Source organism: Notamacropus eugenii, chromosome 3 (assembly GCF_028372415.1).
Source record: "Notamacropus eugenii isolate mMacEug1 chromosome 3, mMacEug1.pri_v2, whole genome shotgun sequence".
Taxonomy (NCBI): domain Eukaryota; kingdom Metazoa; phylum Chordata; class Mammalia; order Diprotodontia; family Macropodidae; genus Notamacropus; species Notamacropus eugenii.
Genome location: NC_092874.1, coordinates 289,991,244 through 290,013,606, shown reverse-complemented (window position 1 = coordinate 290,013,606; position 22,363 = coordinate 289,991,244). Strand labels below are relative to the sequence as shown.

The 22,363-nt window shown below is 48.1% G+C and overlaps 2 protein-coding genes across 3 annotated transcripts; one reads left to right on the top strand and one right to left on the bottom strand.

The window, feature by feature from the left end:
- Positions 1 to 237: 237 nt before the first annotated feature.
- FBXO7 (F-box protein 7) lies at positions 238 to 19,981 on the bottom strand. 2 transcript variants are annotated; one of them, XM_072655849.1, is made up of 9 exons: positions 19,660 to 19,981; positions 16,731 to 16,998; positions 13,045 to 13,272; positions 11,527 to 11,668; positions 9,369 to 9,452; positions 6,328 to 6,426; positions 3,934 to 4,110; positions 1,715 to 1,752; positions 238 to 1,009 (listed from the first exon to the last, which is right to left on the bottom strand). In XM_072655849.1, exons 1-9 carry the CDS (start codon positions 19,779 to 19,781, stop codon positions 623 to 625), a joined length of 1,545 nt encoding a protein of 514 aa, XP_072511950.1. In that variant the 5' UTR covers positions 19,782 to 19,981; the 3' UTR covers positions 238 to 622. The 2 variants fall into 2 exon arrangements, with proteins under 2 accessions (XP_072511950.1, XP_072511951.1); XM_072655850.1 differs by having other exon boundaries at positions 6,328 to 6,423.
- LOC140534626 (uncharacterized) lies at positions 18,409 to 21,991 on the top strand. Its single transcript, XM_072655851.1, has 2 exons — positions 18,409 to 19,194; positions 20,842 to 21,991. Exons 1-2 carry the CDS (start codon positions 18,578 to 18,580, stop codon positions 21,074 to 21,076), a joined length of 852 nt encoding a protein of 283 aa, XP_072511952.1. The 5' UTR covers positions 18,409 to 18,577; the 3' UTR covers positions 21,077 to 21,991.
- The last annotated feature ends 372 nt before the right edge of the window (positions 21,992 to 22,363 follow it).

Here is a 22,363-nt window from a genome sequence, read left to right as displayed (position 1 = left end):
CACAACTGGTTTTCATGTAATAATTTTTTTAAAGTAGCAGATTACCAACTAGGCATCAAGGTGTTCAGAAAGACACAAAACTTGAAACCATTTCAAGAATAAATCATTCATCACTCATTCATCACATGCATCCCCTAATTGAGAAGACCCCCCAGAGGCAAGATCCCTGTGCCTTGCAGGAATCCTCTGGAGTTCAACAACACAGAGAAGAGTTTCTGATAGTTAACAAGGCCCAAGTCAGGTTGGGAAGATCTCCTAAGTATTTATTATACATCTTTCTGTAAGAAAAGTCTGACCAGACATGTTACTTTGCAGGTTAAGCTGTCTTATCTGATGCAGCATGTTGTAACTTTGACACCCAGATTCTGAGATGGGGAAGAGAAAATGGGGAGTCCCAGCCGCCTCTTCTTCTGGAGTTACACCCTTTTCTCAGGAATGCCTTCAGCAACCTGGTAAGCCAAGCGCACTCTCCATCGGAAACTTGAAGCAGGCCTAGTCAAAGGGCCTGGGAGTGCACAACCATGAGAAAACACTAGGGAAATGTAGCCCCAAGGAGATGACATTGTGGTTTTAAGGGAAAAATAACAGAACCTAAAGCAAGCTCAAATGGGCTTAAAAATCTTCATATGAACGAGAGACGGATGTCAGTTGGCCGACCGCGGCTGGGCCTGAAGGGAAACCGGTCACTGGGGCCTCCTCGACCTGGCAGGACAGGATTGGGACCAGGAAATGGGCCCATTGGATCAAAATGGGGTCTGAACGGGGAGAACTGGCCGGGCGTTTCCCCAGGGCCAGGGATGAGTGAATTGATTGGGTCCCCAACATAAGGAAGCATTAGTCTCTCATCAAATTCACCACCAATAATCCCTGGGGGATACATGGGGTTGGGAGGGAAGGGGCTAGGGTAGAAGGGACTGGGGTGGAATGGCATGGGGTGGGGCGGAGGCGGCAGGAACATGGGGTGTCGCCATCTCAGGGCATCTTTCCTCTGTTTTTGCTTCCTGTAGAGCTGAAGAGAAACAGCAGAGTAGTAAAGGGAAGGGGGGTTGCTTTTCCTTCCACAAGAACTACTTTTCAGGTTACAGATTCACCTATGCTACACCCAAGAGAAATCCCCTCCTTCCTCCTTCTTGCACAAGTAAAAGAACCGTAAGTGTGAATCCAAACACAATGTGATCAAATTCACAACCACTTCTCAAGAGCTTGACTTTCTGAGGAGAGAAGTCCACAGGCCTACAGTTAAGGCCTGCAGCCCAGAAGCTGTCAGCCTCCTTGTGAAGGTAGAAAGTCCATGTGTGTGTGTACACAAACACACACACACACCATACAAACACAAGCAAAAATATATATGAATATATACATGCAGCACATACACCTATATGTACCACATACATATATGTATATGTACACACACAAAACATGTACACACATGCACATACCCCCCCACACACGCACCCACAATAGTGAACAAATACCCCAAATCTAAAGATAACAATGAACAAATTCATGAATCCTAGGCCTGACCCCACCTACACTGCATTAGCCCAAGTGAGGCCTAACAGGCACCCCAGAAACTGCTCCTCTTGGCAAGGGGCCCCTCCCCTCAAATACCTTCACATCATCGCATCACAACAACCACACTGGCTGACCCCCTGGCTAAGCCTTCTTCCCCTCTATGGACAACAGCCGTCACAATGGATTTAAAGGCACCTACCTCTTTCCAATCAGTGTCTCGAGGTCTGGCAGCACAATCTACAAAGAGAGACACATTTCTAAGTAAATTTCCATATTACCTCATCTGTCCAACATCATTAGGGGAAGAAGTGTTTCACGTAAGTAAAAGACCACCCCCCTCATTTTACACACCAAAATCTACATCCCATTTTCTTAAACAGAGCAGACAGAACCTAACTGGGCCCTGTCTTCATGACTCTGGCTCCAGTTCCTCCCCAGGACTTCCTGAAGTGGGCAGGGTTGCATGTGATTACATGGACCAGCCCCAGATCATTACTCTGTGACTTCCCCCTTCCTCAGCCAAATTTTCTCAGCTCTAGGGCTCACTGACCACCCCTCTTAAACTAAACCTTGTGCTCTAAAGAGGAGCTGCTATCAGGCATTTTCCCAGGAGCCCCGGAGGCCTCAGGACCTTTTCAAAGAGGCTCTGGGGACAGTGTCAGTGTCATGAAACTAAGATGGGAACCCACCCCACTGAAAAGGTTCTGCTCTGCCTCCTTCCTGGAGCAGCTCCCCTGCTTCCTGGTTCCTCAGGCCATTTCTCAGGGAAGGTCACATTCACAGAATGTTTAGACAGTGGACCAGACGGTGTCCTGTAGAGCCTGAGGGGAGCAGGGCCTCTGTCCCATCAGTGATTCCGCACCGGGGAGGCACCCCTGGAAGTCATTCCTCCTCCCAAGGGTCTGCTAATGACTGCTCAAAAGGCACTTTGTGTTGGGAAGGAGCTCAAGGGGCCGAAAGAGAAGAACTGGCATGATGTCTGGGAACAAACCAATGCCAGAAGCTTGGAGCCGCCTCCCAGTGCCACTTGATGGCCTCATGCCATCTCCCTTCCTTTCCCCTAACCCTGAGGGGTCCCAATCGGTCATTTCACTAGGACCAGGAATTCCAAACACAGGAACACCTCCACTGACACAAACTGACCACTCCTCCCTAACTTAACCACCTGCAGTCATACACCCAGGATGGGTCAAGGCTACAAAACCCCCAGCCTCAGGGGGCTCTAACCATTACCCTCCAGAGCATCTCAATGGTTCCCATGCTTGAAAACCAATCCAGACTCATTTGCTCCAAGGCAAAGTTCAAAGGGGGCCCATAAATGTAGGACTCCCTGAGGCAGACTGGGTTCATGGGGTATAGTGTACACCTTTTCCCCCACCCTATGCCTGCACCCCTCACCCCAAATTCAGGCTCCTGGTGGCCCACATGAAGGCAGGAAGCCCATGAGTACAGCAAGGACTAGTGTAGCAGAAGGGCCAGGACTTGGGCCATATGGACCCTCTCTGAGAATTCGGTGTAGACTCCTTGAGAGGAACAAGAGAACTTACTGCCTGCCTTCTCCTCAGCCCCTCCCCCCTCTCCCCACCTCCCTTCAAGTACAGGATCACTGGCTTTAGAGTCCAAAGGGAGCAAAGTTGTCCACTCTGACCTCTTCCATGCTACAGCTAACTAATGAGGGGGCAGGGACGGCAGTCACTCACCAGAGGTCACAGAAAACAAAGGCTTTGACTCCAAATGGAACAAGGGAGGCTCAGCAAAATGGCACGAGGAAAGTTATTTGGCAAACTAATTCATACTAAAGTGTGACCATCACTTAAAACAAGTGTTTCCAATCCAGAGAAATCTCTAATTGGAAACATCTCACACTGCAGACGGGGGAAGGGGAGGGAGAGGAGGACATAGGCAAAACCCAGACAGGTCAGTCCTGCTGGACCGCTTTTTTCTGGGCCAGGCCTGGTCTCATAAGCTCCCCTCCCGTTCCACAGCTTCTTCACATCTTTAAATGTTCCAAGTTTTTACAGGACAGCTTTCATGGCAGGATCAGGGCTATCATTCCTTAGCAAAGATTATTTGCACAATAGGGATTTCCTGGGCTGGAGAACAGGCTCTATTCGTTCTCTCTTAGGGAAGTTGGCTGCAACATTCATTTAAATAATGAACTATACGTGTTTAGGAGAATATGGGAATTAGATGCAAAGTGGAAGCTCTCGGGACATTTGCAAAGCAATGCAAAAGCCAGACTCTTTCTGGTCTAATTCATGCTATTGGTTACAATCAATTAATTTTAAAACACTTTGAGGAAAACAACCAAAGGATACTATTAAAAACTCTTGGCAAATCCTACTCAATTAAGACTTCAAATGGAGATGGGGAAAACTAAGTCTCTTTCGTCATTAATTAGAATGCTCTGAAAATCACCTCGAAAATCCCGTAAGTACATAAACCTCCACAGAAGCTGGTCATTCGAAGCGATGAAAAGGTCACGACAAACTGCAGACAGAGACAGGACTGAACGGACGTCTAAGAGTCGGAAAATCCGCAGTTTTAATTCCAATGGAAGGACAACTAAACCAAACACATCGGGCAAGTTTAAAGCTAGAAAAGGAAAGAAAAATGAGTCACTGCTGCTGTGGCATGAAGATCTCCCAAAGCCCAGCGAACCCTCCAGAAGCTGGGCATCTACACCCCTTCATGACCCACAGCAAACTTTGAATTCCCACACATTTCTGCCCAGAAGGGATTATCTGGCATATACTTAACAAAAGCAAAGAAGGTAAGAGGCCATCACAACATTCATAAGGAGCCAGAGGATAATTCCTTAGAGAGTTTTTAACAATAGGGTTGCACATGCATTAGTCTTCAGACTCCATTTGTAGATTATCTGCACCATGACAGGCCTTCATTAATAGGGATGGTCTATAATAGGACTAGCTCCTGTGGAAATTTAAATTCTTACTTTACAGGTAATTTTCATAACATTCTTATTAATAACAAAGAGAACTCATTCTCCCATTTAAAGTCTTAACTGAGTTTTAAACAGTATACTTAGGTATTCTCCTTAAAGTGTTTTAATACTGGATCATAACCAATGAGATGACTTGGCCTTTGACCAGTGTTGCAGATAGAGGCTGAGATCTGGTGCTTCCCCCCAAGAGCCTCTGAGCTTTTCTAATGGAAAAAGGGAAGGATGTAGAGGACTGAAACATCCGCTACACTGGGCTCTGACATGGATCACTGAGGTGTTTCCACTATAGATTTATTTCTCAGACCAATGCAAGTAAAACCCTTGTTTGTTGTAAACTCTTAAGAAAATACCCAGGATTTTTTTTTTTTGGTTCTACTGATATTTGAATATGTTGCATATACTGTTGTATTTTTTTTAACAGGCCATTGTCTACAACGTGGAGAGCTTATAATACAGACGTAGTGAAACAGAAATCAACAAAAGCCAACCTAGAGCATTGTGTAAAGGTGAATGTGTGAGAAAAGAAGGTGTTCTACGTAAAACTAAACATCGGGCAGTTTCCTAGAAATGAGAGGCAAGGAGGTAGGAGGCCTCAAGTGCTGCCACTGACACACTCAAAACAGCAAGTCCATGGAGAAATCACTGAACCTCTCTCCGGACCACAAGCCTCTCAAATTAGAGGAGTCACTGACCCCACGTAAAGAGTTTCCAATATTGATGATAACATAATTCCCGTTACCCAGGAAACAAATAAAAGGAAAAAGAAATACCCAAGGTTAATTTTCCACTCTTCAAGCCCCAGCTGAAATGTTATCTCCTCCAGGAATCCTTCCTTGGTCCCCAGGCCCTTCCCCTGACCTCACACCACTGTCCACTTCTCAGACCACAGGATTCATTTAGCTCTCCGCCTGAATGGACCCCTGAAAGAGCCTGTTGCGGCTAGGAGTGGAGGAGGCTTCCCGCCTTTAGCTTCTCCCTCCTCATTCTAGTCTTATCTTCCACGAGGCTGATCTTCCAAAGCCCAGGTCTGACCACATCACCCCCATTCACTCAATGCCAGTGGGCCCCATAACCTCCAGGGTGTTTGGCTTTTAAACCACCACCCCCCCCATACTGAAGCCCCTTTCTTCCTTTCCTGGCATCTTACAATTTAAATTTATCCCCTCACCATGCCTCACACTCCGTAATCCAGTGACACTGGCCTCCCTGACGTTCCTCCCACACCACACTCAACAAACATCTCCCAATTCCAGACATTTGCACTGGTCACCCCCATGTCTAGAATGCTCTCCTTTTTCATCTCCCCCTCCTAGCTTCCTTGGTCTCCTTCAGATCCCCCAGGAAGGGGGACCTCAAATCCCTCCTTGTGCAGAAGCCTTTCCTGTTCCCCCATAAAGCACCCAATGCTGTCGATAGCTCATCCCTACCTAGTCCCTCGAATGATGTCTCCCCCACTTAGACAAGGGGCCCTGCAGAGCAGGATTCCCTGAATTCTCAGTGTTTAGTCCAGGGTCTAGTATAGAACAGACACTTAATAAATACTTGGTGATCTGACCTGACTGCACATGGAGCCTATCATTCTAGATGACAAATTCCATGGAGGGGAGACACTCTTCACTCTCTGCTAGCACCTTACATACAGCTTTGCATAGTTGCCTCTGAGGACCCAGATCTGCAAGGGCCCTGCAGGGGAAGATGAGGAGACTGAGGCCCAGGGAAGGTCAATGACTTGCCCAAGGTGACCCAGCTAATCAACAGCAGAAGCAAGAGAAGCACCCGTTCAATTTAACAAATGGCAGCCCAGCCGGGGTCTTGGGTGTGAAGGAGGGCCCCAGCATTTTGCTCACCTTGTCGGGCAAAAGCCAGAAGAGGATAGACCAGCTGGTCTTTAAAAAGGCGGGACAGCTTCTGGAGGTCTTTGTATTTGCTGGCCACGTTTTCCTCTGCTGAGACAAAAGATGAAAGAGCATAAAGCCAAACAACCCAACACACTGAGAAGCAACCAGCTGATTTGATGGTTTGACAAGCTGGCTTTCTTCACGAACCAAATTTCTCATTAAAGCTAACATCTGGAATAACACAGCTTCCTGGGAGCAGAGAGCAGGACCAACTCTCTGTAACTGGAGGATGTGGCATCCAGGTCTGAAAAGGGAAGACTGCTGTTGCCCAAGCACCCCAGTGCCAGCGGCGGTGCCACCTACTCACTGCAGAGTGCCAAGGCAACGTTTCTTGTAAGCACATCATGGGTAAGAATCAGGGAACACGCGCAGCCCAGGCTCCTGGCATTACCAAGAACACTAATGATATTTATATCCAATGCAGAAGTGCAATATGAAAAATCTAGAGGTCGTGGCCTCTCATTCAAGTGTGAATTCATGATTTTCTAACATAGCCTGGGGACAAAAATACAGTCTCACACTTCAAGATGTAGTTGGAGATTTCCAAGTGGCCATAAATAATGGCACCATTCACATGGGAAGCACTATGCCAATTAAAGACTCATGAGACTGCCATCAATAATTAATGAGTTTGCAGTGCAGTAAAAATCCATTATAAAAAAATCTGTTGGCAAAAAAAAAAAAACCTTTGGCAGATTTCTTTTTCAAAATTAAATGGTTTCCAGTTGAAGCAGATTATGAATGAAGGTCCATTATTCACCTCTCTTCTGTTACCTTGATACTTCTGTCTCCATTTAAAGCAGTCAGATAAGGCATCTGACTGGGACGGGCATTCTGGTGAGAGTGCTATAGTAATGTTCAAGTAGTCACAGACTGGGCTTGAAATATATTGAAATGACTCACAAATGTTGGTCTAGAGGCCTAAAAGCAAACAGTTTCCCCCAGAGAAAAACAATTCATACTTAAATCTGCCAAGCATCTTATTTTTTGATACACGCATAATTTCCACCTGCAATATTTTGGAAGGGAAAATATTACAGATTCCAAAATTCTCTCACAGAAGCCCTACCCTACCTACATCATGCACAGTCTCAAGATTTTCACATGGACTCTGCTGTTTCTACACAGGCCTTGCCTCTCGATTTATCCTAAGCCAGCACTTATAGAAATGTCCTGATCCAAATCCAACCAACTTCAAGCATATTTGTGGCTTTATAAACTCAGCCCCATCGTTAACATTCCATAAGAAATGCTGTAATTAGCTCAGATGTTTAATGGCCCACCCAGCCCCAAAGTGCCTCCAAAGCAGCCTCACAGGACACTTTCTGGAAGGTCATGAGCAATGTTGCCCTGCAAAATACCAACCTCTAGATGAGAATCAGAGCCACGTCCATCCAGTGCCTGCTGCAGGCAATGGCCTTGCCTCCGATGGAGCCTCGGTTTAGCTCACACTCATGCCCTCCTCAGAGGGAGCACTAGGCAGGCTTTGCCAAGCATACCAATGTAAACCCTGGCAAAACTGGTGTCCTTGGCAGCAAACAGGTTTATATGGACACACAAACCATGGAGGATGTTTTCTTTCACTATCTCCTCTTTGGCTTCTTAAAATAGTAAAGCTATATATTGTTCTTTTCAGGGAACAGAAGTCTTATACTATGCAGTTATCCCTTCCACATTATGGAGGTTAGGGGCACAGCACCCCCACAATCTGGGAAATTCACATAAAATTTTTTGGCACTCCCTTTGTACCAGAGAAGTCTGCATTTTTTCTTTTTCTTTTATGGGGTATTTATGGTACCTTACTGTAAATTTTGGGTTATTATACTACCCATATATTTTATGCATTTCTGGTTTTCTAAACATTTTTGTGTCATGTGCAGCTTCCACAAAACTCCCCCAAAATGCCCATTTAATCTCTTACACTGACCCACAATGTATTGAAACTGCAATGCGGAAAGTCGCGATGTGGAAGGGAGAACTGTATACCCAGCTTCTATTCAATAAATTTCAACGAATCCCTACCGCGTCTAAATATAAATTTTTCTGCTGGCATTCAAGACTCTTCCCAACATGATCCTTCTGTATTTCTGTAGGTTTCTCAGGCAGTCTTCCAACCCCCACACACTGCTCTGCTCCCACTGCACTGGCCTACTGGGGGCCTCTCCAACACGCGCTCCATTTCCCACCCCGACACCTTCCCCCTAGCTGGCCCCAGACCCCCAGATCCTCTGCTCCTCAATATCACAGGCAGCTTCTGCCAGAAGCTTTTCCTGGTCCTTCCAACCGATCACGCCTTCCCCCTGTGGCAACCAAGTACTGACTTTGTATGTGTCTTGTACAGGCCTGTGTGTGGACGTGTCCTCTCCCCGATCAAATGTAAGTTCCCTGAGGGCAAGGCTATTTCACTTTTGTCTTTGGATCCACAGCAACCAGCACAGTGCCTGGCATACAGTTGATACTTGGTAAATGGTTGCCTTTCACGGAACATTCCAGTAGAAAGAGTCCAAAAAGATGACACTGATTTTCAAAAATGATGTAAGCCCTAACGATACCCCACTGAGCATGATAAATTGTTATCATTTTACAGAGATATTCTAAATACTAGATAATTCAGTGCTCTTAAGGTACAGGGAAATAACATTTTTAATAATGTATTTTTTGGAATCTGAAAAGTTTTATTCTCAGTAACCACGTAAAATAGGTCTTTTTAAAATAGAAAAAAAAAATGTGTGACCACAAATAAAGATTTCTTTACCCCTACCACATTTCCTCAAGGCCACTTGGGGTGGGAAGGGGGTGAACAAAGACAAGAGGCACTGGTGGAAGTCCCATCATCAAAACCTTTTCATGCTTTTAGAAATCTGATAATATTTTTCCTTAATCTTTTTCTAAATCAAATTGATTTTTTTTCCCCAAACACCATGTACAGTCACTTTCTAGGCTAAGTTTCATCCCCAGATCAGTTCTCCAATGACATGAAGCTAAATTACCTTGTTCATGGGGGCAAATAAAAGACTCTGGCAACAGCTGTAATCTTTTCACGCTCCTGATCTCATTGTTGATTTTCAATGTAGCTGCAAAATTAAAAAAAACAAAGTGAGATTATACTAGGCTCATGTCTGCTTTCTTTTCTGGTTAACTCTTTCATTTCTTTGTCTGCACTATATTCTTCTTAAAGGACACAAATTATATACAATGAATTGTTGTAAACCATTAACCAGTTCCTTAACCAATGAGCTACCCAAGTTGAACTCTGCATTTTCAAGAAGTGAAGTCCCTATAAATATCATGGTAAAATACAGTAAGAGTCTTTATATGTATGCCTAGGAAGTACTGCCAACAGCAACTTGTTAGGAATTGAAACAAATGCAGCAAGGCTAAGGGAGGGAGGCTAAGCACAATGAAGTCATTATTTCTAACAAGGTCACTAATAACTTGGTTTGTTTTTGACATAACCTCTGGCAGTGAGGCCCAGAGCCTGCTCCTGACATGAATACCACAGTGCCTCGGACCCAAGTGATGGGCAGCCCTGGTGCTGCCCTAGGCCCCCTTCTAGTCACATACACAAAGGGACATTTCTTCACATCCATGAAAGGCCCAGTGATGTGCATATGTGCTGGGAAGGAAGAACTGTGAGCACACATAACTGCTTTTCAGAATTCAGAATCATGTTTGAGATGTCTGCCTCCCATGAAAGTCTGCAAGGGACTGATAAGCGCCCAAGGACAAGGGCCCAAATATCAAAAGGCATCTTTACTTTCCCATTAAACCAATTTCTGCCTTATAAACAGCAAACAGCCCCCAAATGGTTGAAGAACCTCTTCCACAACACCAAGTCAAAAAGAGCAGCCTGACACTAAGCCTGAGACCTACAGCCTTCCCCATGACAGGTCCCTGAGACTCCACGCTTCAGGAGAACTCCTTAAAAGCAGGATATGCAGGAGCCCAGACCTACCAGCCAGGCCATCTGAACACTTATTCCTTGGGACTGCAAGAGGCCACCAAAGCAATCAGCGTCAAATTTCGGACGACTGCATGTAACAATTCAAAGGAATTTATTGGTTTAATTCAAGATACCTAGAATTACCTAATAAGGGACCAATCCCCCTTCCTAAGGATAAGGAGTTAAGGGTACATCATTAAAATGCCTTTTAGCATCAAATCACTGAATCTAAGAATTCGGACTAGACAACCTCTGAGTTTCCACTGGACTGTGAGAATCAGGGATACCCAAAATTATTGGGCTGAATAAGAACAATACTGTGGTTCAAAGTGTGACCATTCCAATGTCAGCTTACAAACTGGGCAGCAAAATCTTGAACCCCCAACACCAAAAATGAATGCTAGAGAAAGCTCTCAAAAGGATGGGTGGTTCTTAAAAAATTGTCCACAGGCCACTAGTTGTTGGTGAAGGGTCTCAAGTAGTTGTTGGACTGTACCATAAAATGCCAGGGTGGTATTTCTTAGATGTCATTATCAAGGAAAAAAATCCTAGCCATAAGGAAGAATTTATTTATTCTGAGTGGCTTTCCTGCAAAAGCACTGTCTTAACTGCCCCTCCTGGGCATGAGACCCTGGTGCGAGCGACACACCTGCCACTAAACTGGCTAAGAAGTTAGTGGCCAGGATTTCACCACATCTCAATTTTACCCCCAGGAAGGGGAGATAAGGACACAGCTGAGCCTCCGGCCTTTCTCCTCAATGTCCACCCTCCCTCATGGCCTACTGCATCAAGCTTCCTTCCCCTACAGGAAGAGGAAAAAAGCCTTTCTTTAGCAACACTGACCAAGGTAAGTCATCCCAGAGGAGAGGAGCTCCAGGCCAGCACCTTGCCATCCCAAAACACCTGTCAGGCAGAGTCCAAGCCACTGTCCTTACTGGATTCTGTCTGTTACCCTATCCTTATAAGCCACAGAAAAAAGGAAGTGGTAATAATAAGGATGACTTGTATTTGTGGAATGTAAAAGTCACAAAGCACTTTACATTTTGCAGATAAGGAAACCAAGGCTACGGGGGACTAAGAGACTGACTGGTGCAGATAAATAAGGGGCCTGGCCTAATAACAGAAATGGTACATTTGGGACCTGTGGGGCAGAATGTTAAAAAGTAATTCCAGGCAGAAGTCAACTACCTGGCCTGTCAGATTACCATTTATGACAACAAGGCTCCCCAGAGGAACGCACGTAAGTGCAGAGATGCCATCTTCACAGAGAGGATGAGTATACTGCAACTTATAGACACCTCCCAATCGCCACTTCTCGGGCATGGACACAGCTTTTGCTTCAGTGCCCTGGGTGCAAAAGAAAGGGATCATAAACAAAGAAGGAAGGTGTTACCCACAAACCAAGGAACGTTTCAAGAAGCTCAGAGAGTCTCTAGAAATAACCCTCTCAGTCCCCATTTCCTCCCATCCCAAATCAAGTGATCTGGATTGTAAACACCGAAGGGGAAGAAATCAAAGATTTTAGTTAAAATTTGTTTCCAGTGCTCATGGATCAATACCACAAAACCTCCTCCATTTCAAAGAGACTTGGTTGCCTTTTTACTGGTAAGAGAAATAGCATAAAATATACAAGATTCTGGAAGTGGGGCAGGGAGAACAGGGTGAAAAAAATGTCAGACATGATAAAAAACATAAAGTATGGACTCTGACATTAAGCCTTCATTTTTAAACAACTACATACAGTACTACAGGACCAAAAACCAGAAGGACCTCCTACCCTGAGCTGGCAACAGGACTCCCCTGGACTCCAATCTTTTGGGAAGCAGATAAATTTGACTGCGGCTCCCACATCTCAAGTGGGATGCAATGTGACTCCCTCAACTTTTCCTACAGCCAAGGCTTCTCACCTCACTATCCCCTACCCAGAATCAAGCAGGGTCAAAGGATGCAGCCATATATGAGGGAGAGGTGAGAAAAAGACAGCCAAGAAAGCATGAAAAGGAAGGAAGTTGATTCCTGGGTATCCAGCACTCGAGTACAGAGAGAGGACAGGAAGCCTCCCTGGCCACTCTCCAGTGTCACAGGGACCAGCTCTCCTTGCTCTACTACGTAAAATGCCCCTCATTTCCCAGCAAGAAGGAAGATGAGGGTAGCTCTGCCGAGTCTTCTTTACATTTAACAAGCTAGAGGGTGGATGGGGAGTAGAATTTCCCGTCCCTTCCTGCCACTGTTTCCAGAGTCCTTCGTGAAAAAAGACTAGCTCCTCCCCAGCCTTCCAGCTCCCACCACTCTCTCAGCCCCCTCAGTGAACACGCATGCACGCGCACGCACACACACACAAACACACCACCCCACCCCACCCCCCATATGACCTTCTGCAATCCTTTTACCACATTCACCCTGAGCCTCCTAAACAAACCCTGCTCAGGGAGGAGGAAAAAGCCAGCCTGGGCAGTGACCACAACCCCTTGCCAACATTTCCACAATACACCAGTGTCCTAATCTGCCTGTTAGAAGACAGCCTGACTTCCCAGTTTACTGTTCATGTCACAGATCACAGAGCATCAGAGATAAGATAGAAAGCTGCATCACCTAACAAAATCCTATCACTTTAGAGAGGAGCCAGGTGAGGCCCAGAGAGGGCCAGTAATTGACACCAACCACATCACTCTACTAGCTCAACCCACCCCAACCCCAAGCCTAGGCTCTCCTGCAGGACTCACCAAGGGGGTGTAGCCGGATTCCAGCATCAGAAGATGCACCAAAACAATCAAGGCATCATTGGCACTACTGCACTCCGCCGAGTGGTACAGCGTCTCCAAAGAATGTGGCACCTGCCCGTCCACAGCTTCGCTGCACAGCATTGGTTCTGTGGGATAGGATCCTACACCCTCTTCCATATCCACATCCTCCTGAATTAACTCAGCGTCAAAATCGAGACCAGATCCTAGCTGAAAGAGAAAAAACCATGAACCACAGTAAAAGTCACCCCCATCCTTAGTCCCACACTTGGTTTCCAGCCTCAGTACAGAGATCTGATGGGGAAGATGCTGACAGGAGGGTTCTTGCCTTCATCACAACCTAGAAACTAACACCAGCCAGCCCTCAGCTCTAGACTGGCAAAGATTCTCAGGGACGAATGGGACAAAGCTGGACCATTGGCATGCTCTTGTTGTTACAAAGATTGTCTTCCTCTCCTAAAAAATGCTTCCTGAGCAACTGACCTCTCTCCTCCATGCCACCCAGCATTCTTGGCTCTACCTTATGGGGCCAAAGAGTACATGATGGCCCCTTCTCTCACCAAGGCCAGCCCTTGATGTGTCCCTCGGATCCCAGGAGCCTAGCCCATCCCATGATTTCACATCTCTCACCATCCTTAAAGACTCTCACATGACTCTGCCACCCTTCACGCTATCCTCCTGTAGCTCTCCCTTTTCATAGCCTAGAAAAAGGTATGGTCTGTTTTCTCTCCCATTCACATATCAAACCCTTTGCAATCTGGCTTCCATCCCCAGCTCTGTCCTCAGCCCCATCCAAAAGATCAGAGTCTGACCCCTGCAGCGAAGGTGGCCAAGGTCTGGAGAGGTCAACAACATGCCAAGAGTCACAGAGGTGACAGGGCAGGGGTCAAACAGAGGCCTCTGACTGATAACCAGTGAGCATTTTCACATCAAAACATACGCCTGTTTCTAACATTTTCATCAACTATTTGGATGAACGCACAGCTGGAATGCTTCTCCAATCAGCAGAAGATACAACACTGGTTCAGAGAGCTGACATGTTGTGTGACAACAGAACTGGCATCAGGTAATACCTTGATTGGGTTGAGATGTTGGGTTAAAGCTAACAAGACAGAATTTAAGAGAAAGAAATGTGACACTGCCTATATGAAAAAGGCCTCTGGGTTTTAGTGTACTCCAAACTCAATGAGCAGCCAAGTAACAGCAGATACAGGTAGGCTGACCTAGGAGAAGAGCCCCTGAGAACATGGGAAGGAAGGGGAGATCTTCCCAAGGGACCATCAGGTGTGCCCAATAACACCCAGAGAGAAGAGGCAAGCAGCAGCCCTGAGGAGAGTCAGGCCATGTAACTGCAGGAGGTCAGCCGTGGGCAGGATAAAAGGAAAGCTGTCTCCCAGGGTGTGAGCAGTGTCTTGCCAGGGAAGGAGGGGCACTGTCTGCTTGGCCTCAGAGGACACAACTTGGACCGACCCTGGAGGAGACCCTCCCTTACTGATTTTTCTATAAATTGTCTAGCATCTACAGAAAAGGGAGAAAAAGAGAAAGGCTTGAGTGGCAGAACAAAGAGGCCCTTTTGGGAGCTCCAAGTCCAGGATCATAATACAGGCAGAACACATAACTTTGGCACTGATGCCATGCAAGGCTCCTTACCAGGCATTAGGGGAAAGCAAAACTGAAACAGGTCCTAGGCCCGAGGAGTTTCCCTTCTCCTGGGGTGAGAATAGCTATGAAGTTCAATAAATACCAGGAAACATGAGGATGGGGAAAGCCACCTAGGGTATCAGAAAAAGCTTCATACAAGAAGGGGCCCTACCCAGTCATGAGAGCAGCTAAAATCTGAAGAGAAAGAAGAGGGGGATCATTCCAGCAGGAGGCAGACTACCAATCTGGTGGAGCAATGAGTGGACAACGTGGGCTAGATTGGCTAGGGTGTGAAAGAGAGAAATAAAATTGGTCCGAAAAGGGAGCCTGGAACCAGGCTGGAAAGTTATGAATCTCATCCTAAAGTCCACGAGGAGTACATGGAGATTTCTGAGAAGGAAAAGAACATAGTAGTAACTATATGAAAGGCAGGTTGGTTCCCTGGGAGGAAACAGAGGAGGGCCAATGGCCTATGAAGCAGGGACATCATTCAGGAAACAATTACCACAGTCCAGGACCACAGGTGATAAGGGCCCAAATCAGGGCAGTGGTCATGTAGACAAAAAGGGGGCAGAGGCAAAATCCATGTGGGGGAAGAATCAAGAAGAGAAGGCATATGAGGAAGGGTGGCAGGGGGAGGAAACAGTCCAGGATGATTCTGTAATGGCAGAGCTACAGGACTAGGAGGACGGTGGGACCTTCCACAGAAAGAGGAAAGTCGAGAAGAAAAGGCAGGTGGGAAGAGAGAAGGATGTAAGCATGTTCAATCTGAGATGCACGTGGCACATCTGGGTAAAGCCCAGATGCCAGTGATGCCAGGCCAGAGGGCCAGACAGAAAGCCTCAGCACCCGGTGCACAGGGATAACAGGAGCTCTGGGAGTGAACAAGATACCAGGAGTACAGAAAGGTCCAGAACAGGCCTCAGGGAACAGGGAAGGGAGAGGGTCTGGCCAGGAATAAGCAGCAAAAGCAAGAGCTTGAGGGGAGAACTGGTCAGAAACAGGGCCGAGAGGGAGGCCAGAAGAGGAGCAAGGGCCTGGGACAGGAGGCCAAGGGAGAAGAACTGAAGGTCGCAGTGAGGGCACGGGTGAGCGAGAGGCAAGAGGGGAGGCTGGAACAGAAAACTGAGCAACAATGGCCCAAGCTTGGCGTCACAGCAGTGGCAGCACAGGCCCTGGTCCTTACAGAGTTCACCTTCTACCTGGGGAAACAGCTTCATCCACAGAAACATGGAAAAAAGCAAACAGGAAGGAAAACAAGATCATTGGGGGTGAGAAGGAGGGAGTGTCCAGAAGACGCTCTGCACAGCCAGGGCATCCAGGAAGCGTTCTGCTAGAGGCACCACTGGAACAAGCTCTGAAGACCCAGAGACAGGAGGCTGAGGCTGGGACGAGCTGCCAGGTAGATGGGGACAAGGACACCTCAGGAGCATTTCTTTCACTTGATTAAAAACTTAGGTTTGAGACAAGGTCTGAACCAGACCCAGAAAGGGTGACAACCCATGGACTAGGAGGGGAGGGCAGGATTTCGGGCAGGAAGTGACAAGAGCCTGGAGGGGGAGAAGGAGGGCCGAATCTTGTTGGCATTTTGAAGGATAAAGTGACAAGCTTTGCTGAGAGACTGGAGGCAACGAGCCACTGCCCTCACCCCCAGGAGGTGAGGCAGAGGTAAAGCACAAAGCTAAGGTTAAAGCCTCAGAGAACAGTGGTGTCCTTCATGGAAATGGGAAAATGAAGACAACCAGGGATACCTAAGTCTAAATGTCCAAGGCTTCAGTAAGTGGTATGAGCTGGACAGGCAGACCCCAAAGATTGGACTCTTGAAGCAACAAAGGAAGAGGATTGCTCTTAACAAGTGAAAACGGAGGGGAGGGTACAGAGGACTAAGAGCTGACCCTCGGGGAAACACAAGCTCCAAGATGATCTATGTGACTTCCAGGCCTGACCTCAGGAGCTGCCCACACAGTCACAGAAGTCAATGAAGGCTTCAGGCAGCACCCTCATGGTGTTTCTGTCCTAGGCCTTACCGTGCCATCTACCCTCTGGACAGCAGGCTGGACTGCCTGCTGTGGGGTTGGGTCCTTAGGCTCCTCTTGGCTGGATAAAGAGGGCTGATCGTGATTACTCTGGAAAGCAGCTGAATCTGAAGATGGAGCCACATGAGTTTCTGCTGCGGCCTCCTCAAGAACCAAACAGATCAAGTCCCCAGAAACAATCCCATAGGAAGCCAAGGTATTTTCATCTTCAGTGAGGGCATCCCTGCTGTTCAGTGTTACTGAAAACGGGACGTCAGAACTGCCAAAATGAAACGGATAAGGAGACAGTTAATACCATGAGCTTTAATCATGCATTCAGAATCACAGCAAACGTGTGGTATGACCGCAGAAAGCAAACCCCAGGGACTGGGAGCTGACAGAAGCCTTGCTCGTATCACTTAGAACTGTATCATTACAGTTATAAAGTGATTCTGATTCTGCCACAGGAAACGTTCAGAAGATTCACATAACTGGTGAAATCATGACGCTAGAGAAGCTGAGGCCACGGGTTCAATCCCTTCACAAAGCAGCTTCCTTTCCTCTGTCTCCAGGAACAACTGCATCTCCAACCTGACCCAGGCATTATTTCCCAGGTGTACACCATTAATCACAAAGGAGGCCTAGTGAGAGTGTGCAAATGCTGCAAATTCATCACCACTGTTACACAAATAGCCCCAAGTACGGGCATCCCAGATGGTGAGTCAGGAGCATCATCTTTAAACAAGAGGGCCAGCAGCCCTCTCTGGGCCCAAAAGCAGGCTCTGTCAGAGTCAAAGAACCCCAATCACAGCTCCATCACAGATGACAAGACCAACACCAACACTGTTGTAAACAATAACTTTTAAAAATTATAAGACGATCCATTAAGCACATTTATGGAGCCTTTGGATGAAGTGGCAACCAACGTCTATGAGGGTTAACTGGGGACTTAAAACATCATTTGTCAGATTCTGCGGAAAGAATTTTCCTTCTTCATAGAACTTCATTTCCTAAATTGCTTAAGAAAACTAGCTTTTGATCTTTCTTTTATTTATTAAATTCCTTCTATTTCAGCAGATTCAGGGGCTAATTTGTATGGCTAGTGATACATATTTTTAAATTGTAAATTTAAATGGCTGGAGATTACTCCTGGTTATCAGAAAACAAGCGACTGCTTCTATCTGCAAAATGCTTCTGTAAACAAAATGCAGAAAACCTGCCAGCTGCTCAAATAACCACGGTGCCAACTTTGGCAGGAATAGGGAAAAACCTCTCCAAAAGAACCAACAAATCAACGGATGCCTTTGGAGGAACGGTTCATCAGAAAAGAGGGGTGCAGAAGAGCACACACCGCAGCAGCGATGTTGTGACACAGCAGAGAACCCGGCCAGACCGCGCTCCCCCCTCCCGGCCCTTCACAGGGACAGCAGGGGGTCCGCGCAGCTCAGCAGGCAGGTGAAGGGGCTTTCCGCCCTCAGGGACTTTGTGCAGTGGGGGAAGGGAGGAGCACAGCTCATGTGTGTAATGTAACCAAGGGGAAAGCACCGACTATGGCAGGAGGTTTTTGTTTTTGCTGTGGAAGGTCTTTGCGGGGATTGTTAACATTGTGTTCACTAAAAACAGAACAGACATTTAAGCTGCAGAAGGGACGTAAAGGCCTAAAGACCCTCCTACATCCCAAAGGCCTTTGCAGGGACTGCAATCAAGTCACATTTTTTTACTATATACTGACTTTACTTACTCTTTTTCTCTCCTCTTTTTGTTACAAGAGGTAACTCTCTGGAAAGGAATTGGGGGAGAGATGGAGGGGGAATCTGGGTCGTGAAAAAAGGGATCGACAAAAACCTAACATAAAAGAGATGGACATGCGGCCACTCAGCCTCGTCCCCACGTGGTTCCACGCAGTCCCACGCACCGCCGCGGGCTCCCGGCGGGGCCGCTATCTCTGGGCAGCACCAGGGCCCTGGCACCTCCTCCGCCTCCGCCTCCCACCCTCCAGACGTGCCTCAACCGCCTTCTCGGCGCATCCCCTTATCAGAGGGGGACACGGGAAGGAGCCTCTGCTTCCAGTTTCCTTTTCCTCGCAGGGACGAGAAGAGGGCAGAAAAGTGAAACCGCCCGGTCTGTTTACAAGCTCAGGCCCGGGGGGGCTGCCCAACTCAGCAGGGGTCCGGACGGGAGCATCTGGGGGCACCGGCGGCAATGGCCACAACTACCACTCCCGCCTGCCCTCGCCGGGCCGGGCACTGCCCTCGCCATTCATTTACTTCTCAGACGGCAGGACCAGGGCTGCACGAGTTCGTCACCCCGGCCACTCCTCGCGGGGCTCCTTCCCATTACTAGGGGGCCCGGGCACGGCTCTTGGCCGGCCCGCTCGGCCACCCCGGCCCCGCACCGGGGCCTCCATCCCGAGGCTCCTCCGTGCGGCGGGCTTGCCTCTACGGCCCCCGGCATCACACAACCTTCGGACCCCGAGGTACGAAGGGGAGCCCCACGTGCCCGGAGGGGCGCACGCGCACTGATACGCACAGCGGGTCGCTCGCCAACACCCCGGGGGGCACAGATACCCGCACGTGGGCCACACGGATGCGAACCCCGGGCACACGCTCAGTGTAGCCTTAGGCCCCGGATGCCAAGTGCAATGCGCTCACACGCACACATTCGGCGGAGGGGTACATTCGGCGGAGGGGTACATCCGCACCCGAGCCCAGGGCCTCCCAGACCACGTCCCCCTTCTCCCCTGCGCCTAGGTAGGAAAGCGCATGCACCCCTTCCTCTCTCGCGGCCCCGCGCACGCGCCCCTTCCTCTCTCTCGCGGCCCCGCGCACGCGCCCCTTCCTCTCTCGCGCGGCCCCGCGCACGCGCCCCTTCCTCTCTCTCGCGGCCCCGCGCATGCGCCCCTCCCTCCCCCTCCCTCCCAGGCGGTAGCTGGCGGCAGCACCTGTAGCCCCAGGCGGGGAGCAGGGCCTGGCGCAGGTGCGCGCGCAGCTCCCCGAGCGTCGGTTCGGCGCCTGGCAGTTCCAGCGGCTCCGTCCGCTTCCGAACGCGGACCCGCAGCTTCATGGCGCCGCGGCTCCTTGTCGCTCCTCGGGCCGCCGCGGGGCCGAGGACAAGGATAGGGACCGGGACGCTGCCGCCGCCGCCTCCTCAGCCGCCTTGTCCACCGCCCGCCTCGGTCCGGGGCACGGGAGCTCCGCCCCGCCCCCGCCCCCTCCCATGAGGGCGCCCCCTGCTGTCGGGCCGCCGACCCCGGGCGCCGGGGGGGAGTGGCGGGGCCGCAGCGGCCGCGGCCCCGAGAGCGCGCGCGCGCGGCCGAGGGACGCCGCTGTGCTGCGTGCGCGCCCTCGAGAGCGGGCGGGAGGGGGAGGAGCGCCGGACACCGGCCCCTACACCTCCGCCGTCTCCTGAGGGCACTGCGCAGGCGCGAGCCTCCCTCGGCCGGTCTCCAGGAGTACCGCTGCTGTGAGCGCAGAGTCTGGGCATCCCGTGGCCCAGCCCGAGTCCCCGCGGGCGTGCCCGAGACGTGGGCATGCAGCCCGCGCCCGGCTGGGGGCAGGTTCCCAAATCCCGCCCCTGACGCCTCCCAAGCCCCGAGTTCAAATCCAGCCCTGCACGAGCCGTGTAGCCTCATGTAAAAAGGGGGCATGAGCACCTCCCCCCAGGGGGGCTGTGAGGAGCAGACGAGATCCGATCGTTAAATACTTACCTAAAGGCTGGCTTATCACTCACCTCTGGCTTTCAGTTTCCTCCTTCGCAAAATCAGGGTGTTGGATTAAATTTATTAAATTAATATTAAATTTTAGTTTCATATTTTAATTTAGCACCATCCAGCGGTAAATCTGACTTAATAAGAAAACCCATTTCCCTTTTTGGACAGTTGTAATGGGGGGGTCAGGAAAGGCCTCTTGAAAAAGGTGCTTTTGAAGGGAGCCCCAAAAATGGGGTGGGGGCTGGGTTAACCTAGAGGAAAAAAGACATGCCAACTTTAATCAATCAACATGAATTTTTTCTTATTTTTCTATTCTGAGCCTATCCACCAGAAAAGAGCATTTCTATACTCATAGCAGGACGACCCCCCAAAAAAGTTCCATGTGAAACCATACACCTACTTTTCTCTTTTTAGAGTACACAGTGTTCCCAGAGTCCAGCCCTTCTGGAAAGCAACTTGGAGCTGTGCCCCTAAACTGCACATACCCTCTGCCCACTGGAATATGGAATATTTCAAAGAAATAGAAGAAAGAGGGAAAGGGCCCGCACGTACAGAAGTGTTCATAGCAGTCTTTTGCATGTTGGCAAAAACTAAGGCTGTGCCCATCAGTAGGGAAATGGCTGGATCAATAGGGCACATCAATGAATAGGACTGGGCTAGATTAGATGATGATGGAAAGGATGGTTTCAGAGAAATTTGTAAACATCCTGGAAATGATGAAGAATGAATAGGATCGGTGGAACAGCTTCTGTAATAACAACTCTGTTGTCACAAGTTTGAAAGACTTGAGGACTCTGATCGTGTCCAGGGGGCTTGGGGTGAAGCTCTTCACTATCTCTTTGTAAAGGGATGAAAGACTCAAGATGCAGAATGAAACCCATGTTGGGATGTGGGAATTTGTTTTGTTTATGCGTGTGTATTATAAGGATTGTGTTTATTTGGGGGGAGAGCTGAGGGAGCTAGTGATAGGGCTCCCCCCAAAAAAGAAAGTCATTGCAACGTTTTTTAAAATGTACAGAAGAGAGGAGAAGGAAGTTCCGAAGGAAACGTAGAAAAGTAGGATAGTTTTGAAAGTAACATATTGGAATGATTACACATGCAAAAAAAAGCTTTCACATATAATCCTTTCTCAAATCTTCATATGCAAAAGTGTTCTTTTTGGGTATTTGCTAAATTCAGAAAAAAAGATAATTTTGTTTAAAAATTGGGGGAGCAAAGTTAAGAATGGTGATCCAATTTTTGTAATAAGATTTCTCTGCATGTTGTCTTGTATCCAGATTAAGGTAAAAACCATTGTAATAAAGTTTCTACCTATAGATGGCAATACCTGCATTGTCCACTTTTCCAGTGCTCTCCTCCTTGCTTCCGCTTAGAAACAAATGCACAGGTGCAGGATCAAGAGGAGAGTGTACTTTGGAGCTATAATAATATGTTACGTTAATATTATTAATTTCCTTATTCTGTTATATTTATGTTTCTGTATTATATAGATTTGTATTATGTTGCATACTTGTATTTTATTATTACATTAATAAATTTAATAAACGTAATGGTAATTAAAAGCATAACATAATAGTAATTAACCAAACTTAATAGTAATAATATTTATATTATTACTTATATCACACGTCCTGTGGGCCAGACACTATATTATCTTATCTGATCCTGCCAACAACCCTAGACAGTAAGTGCTACTATTATCCCCATTTTTCAGTTAAGGAGGAACTAAATTTGGACAGTAGCCAGTGTGGAAGTGGCCAGCGTGGAAATAAGGCACCAGGCCTCGCGTCAACAAAACCTGAGCTCAAATCCAGCCTCAGACGCTTACTGGTTGTGTAACCTTGGAAAAGTCATTTAACTGCTGTCTGCCTCAGTTTCCCCAACTGTAAACTGGGGATAATAACAGCCCCTCCCTCCCAGGGTTGTTGTGGAGCAC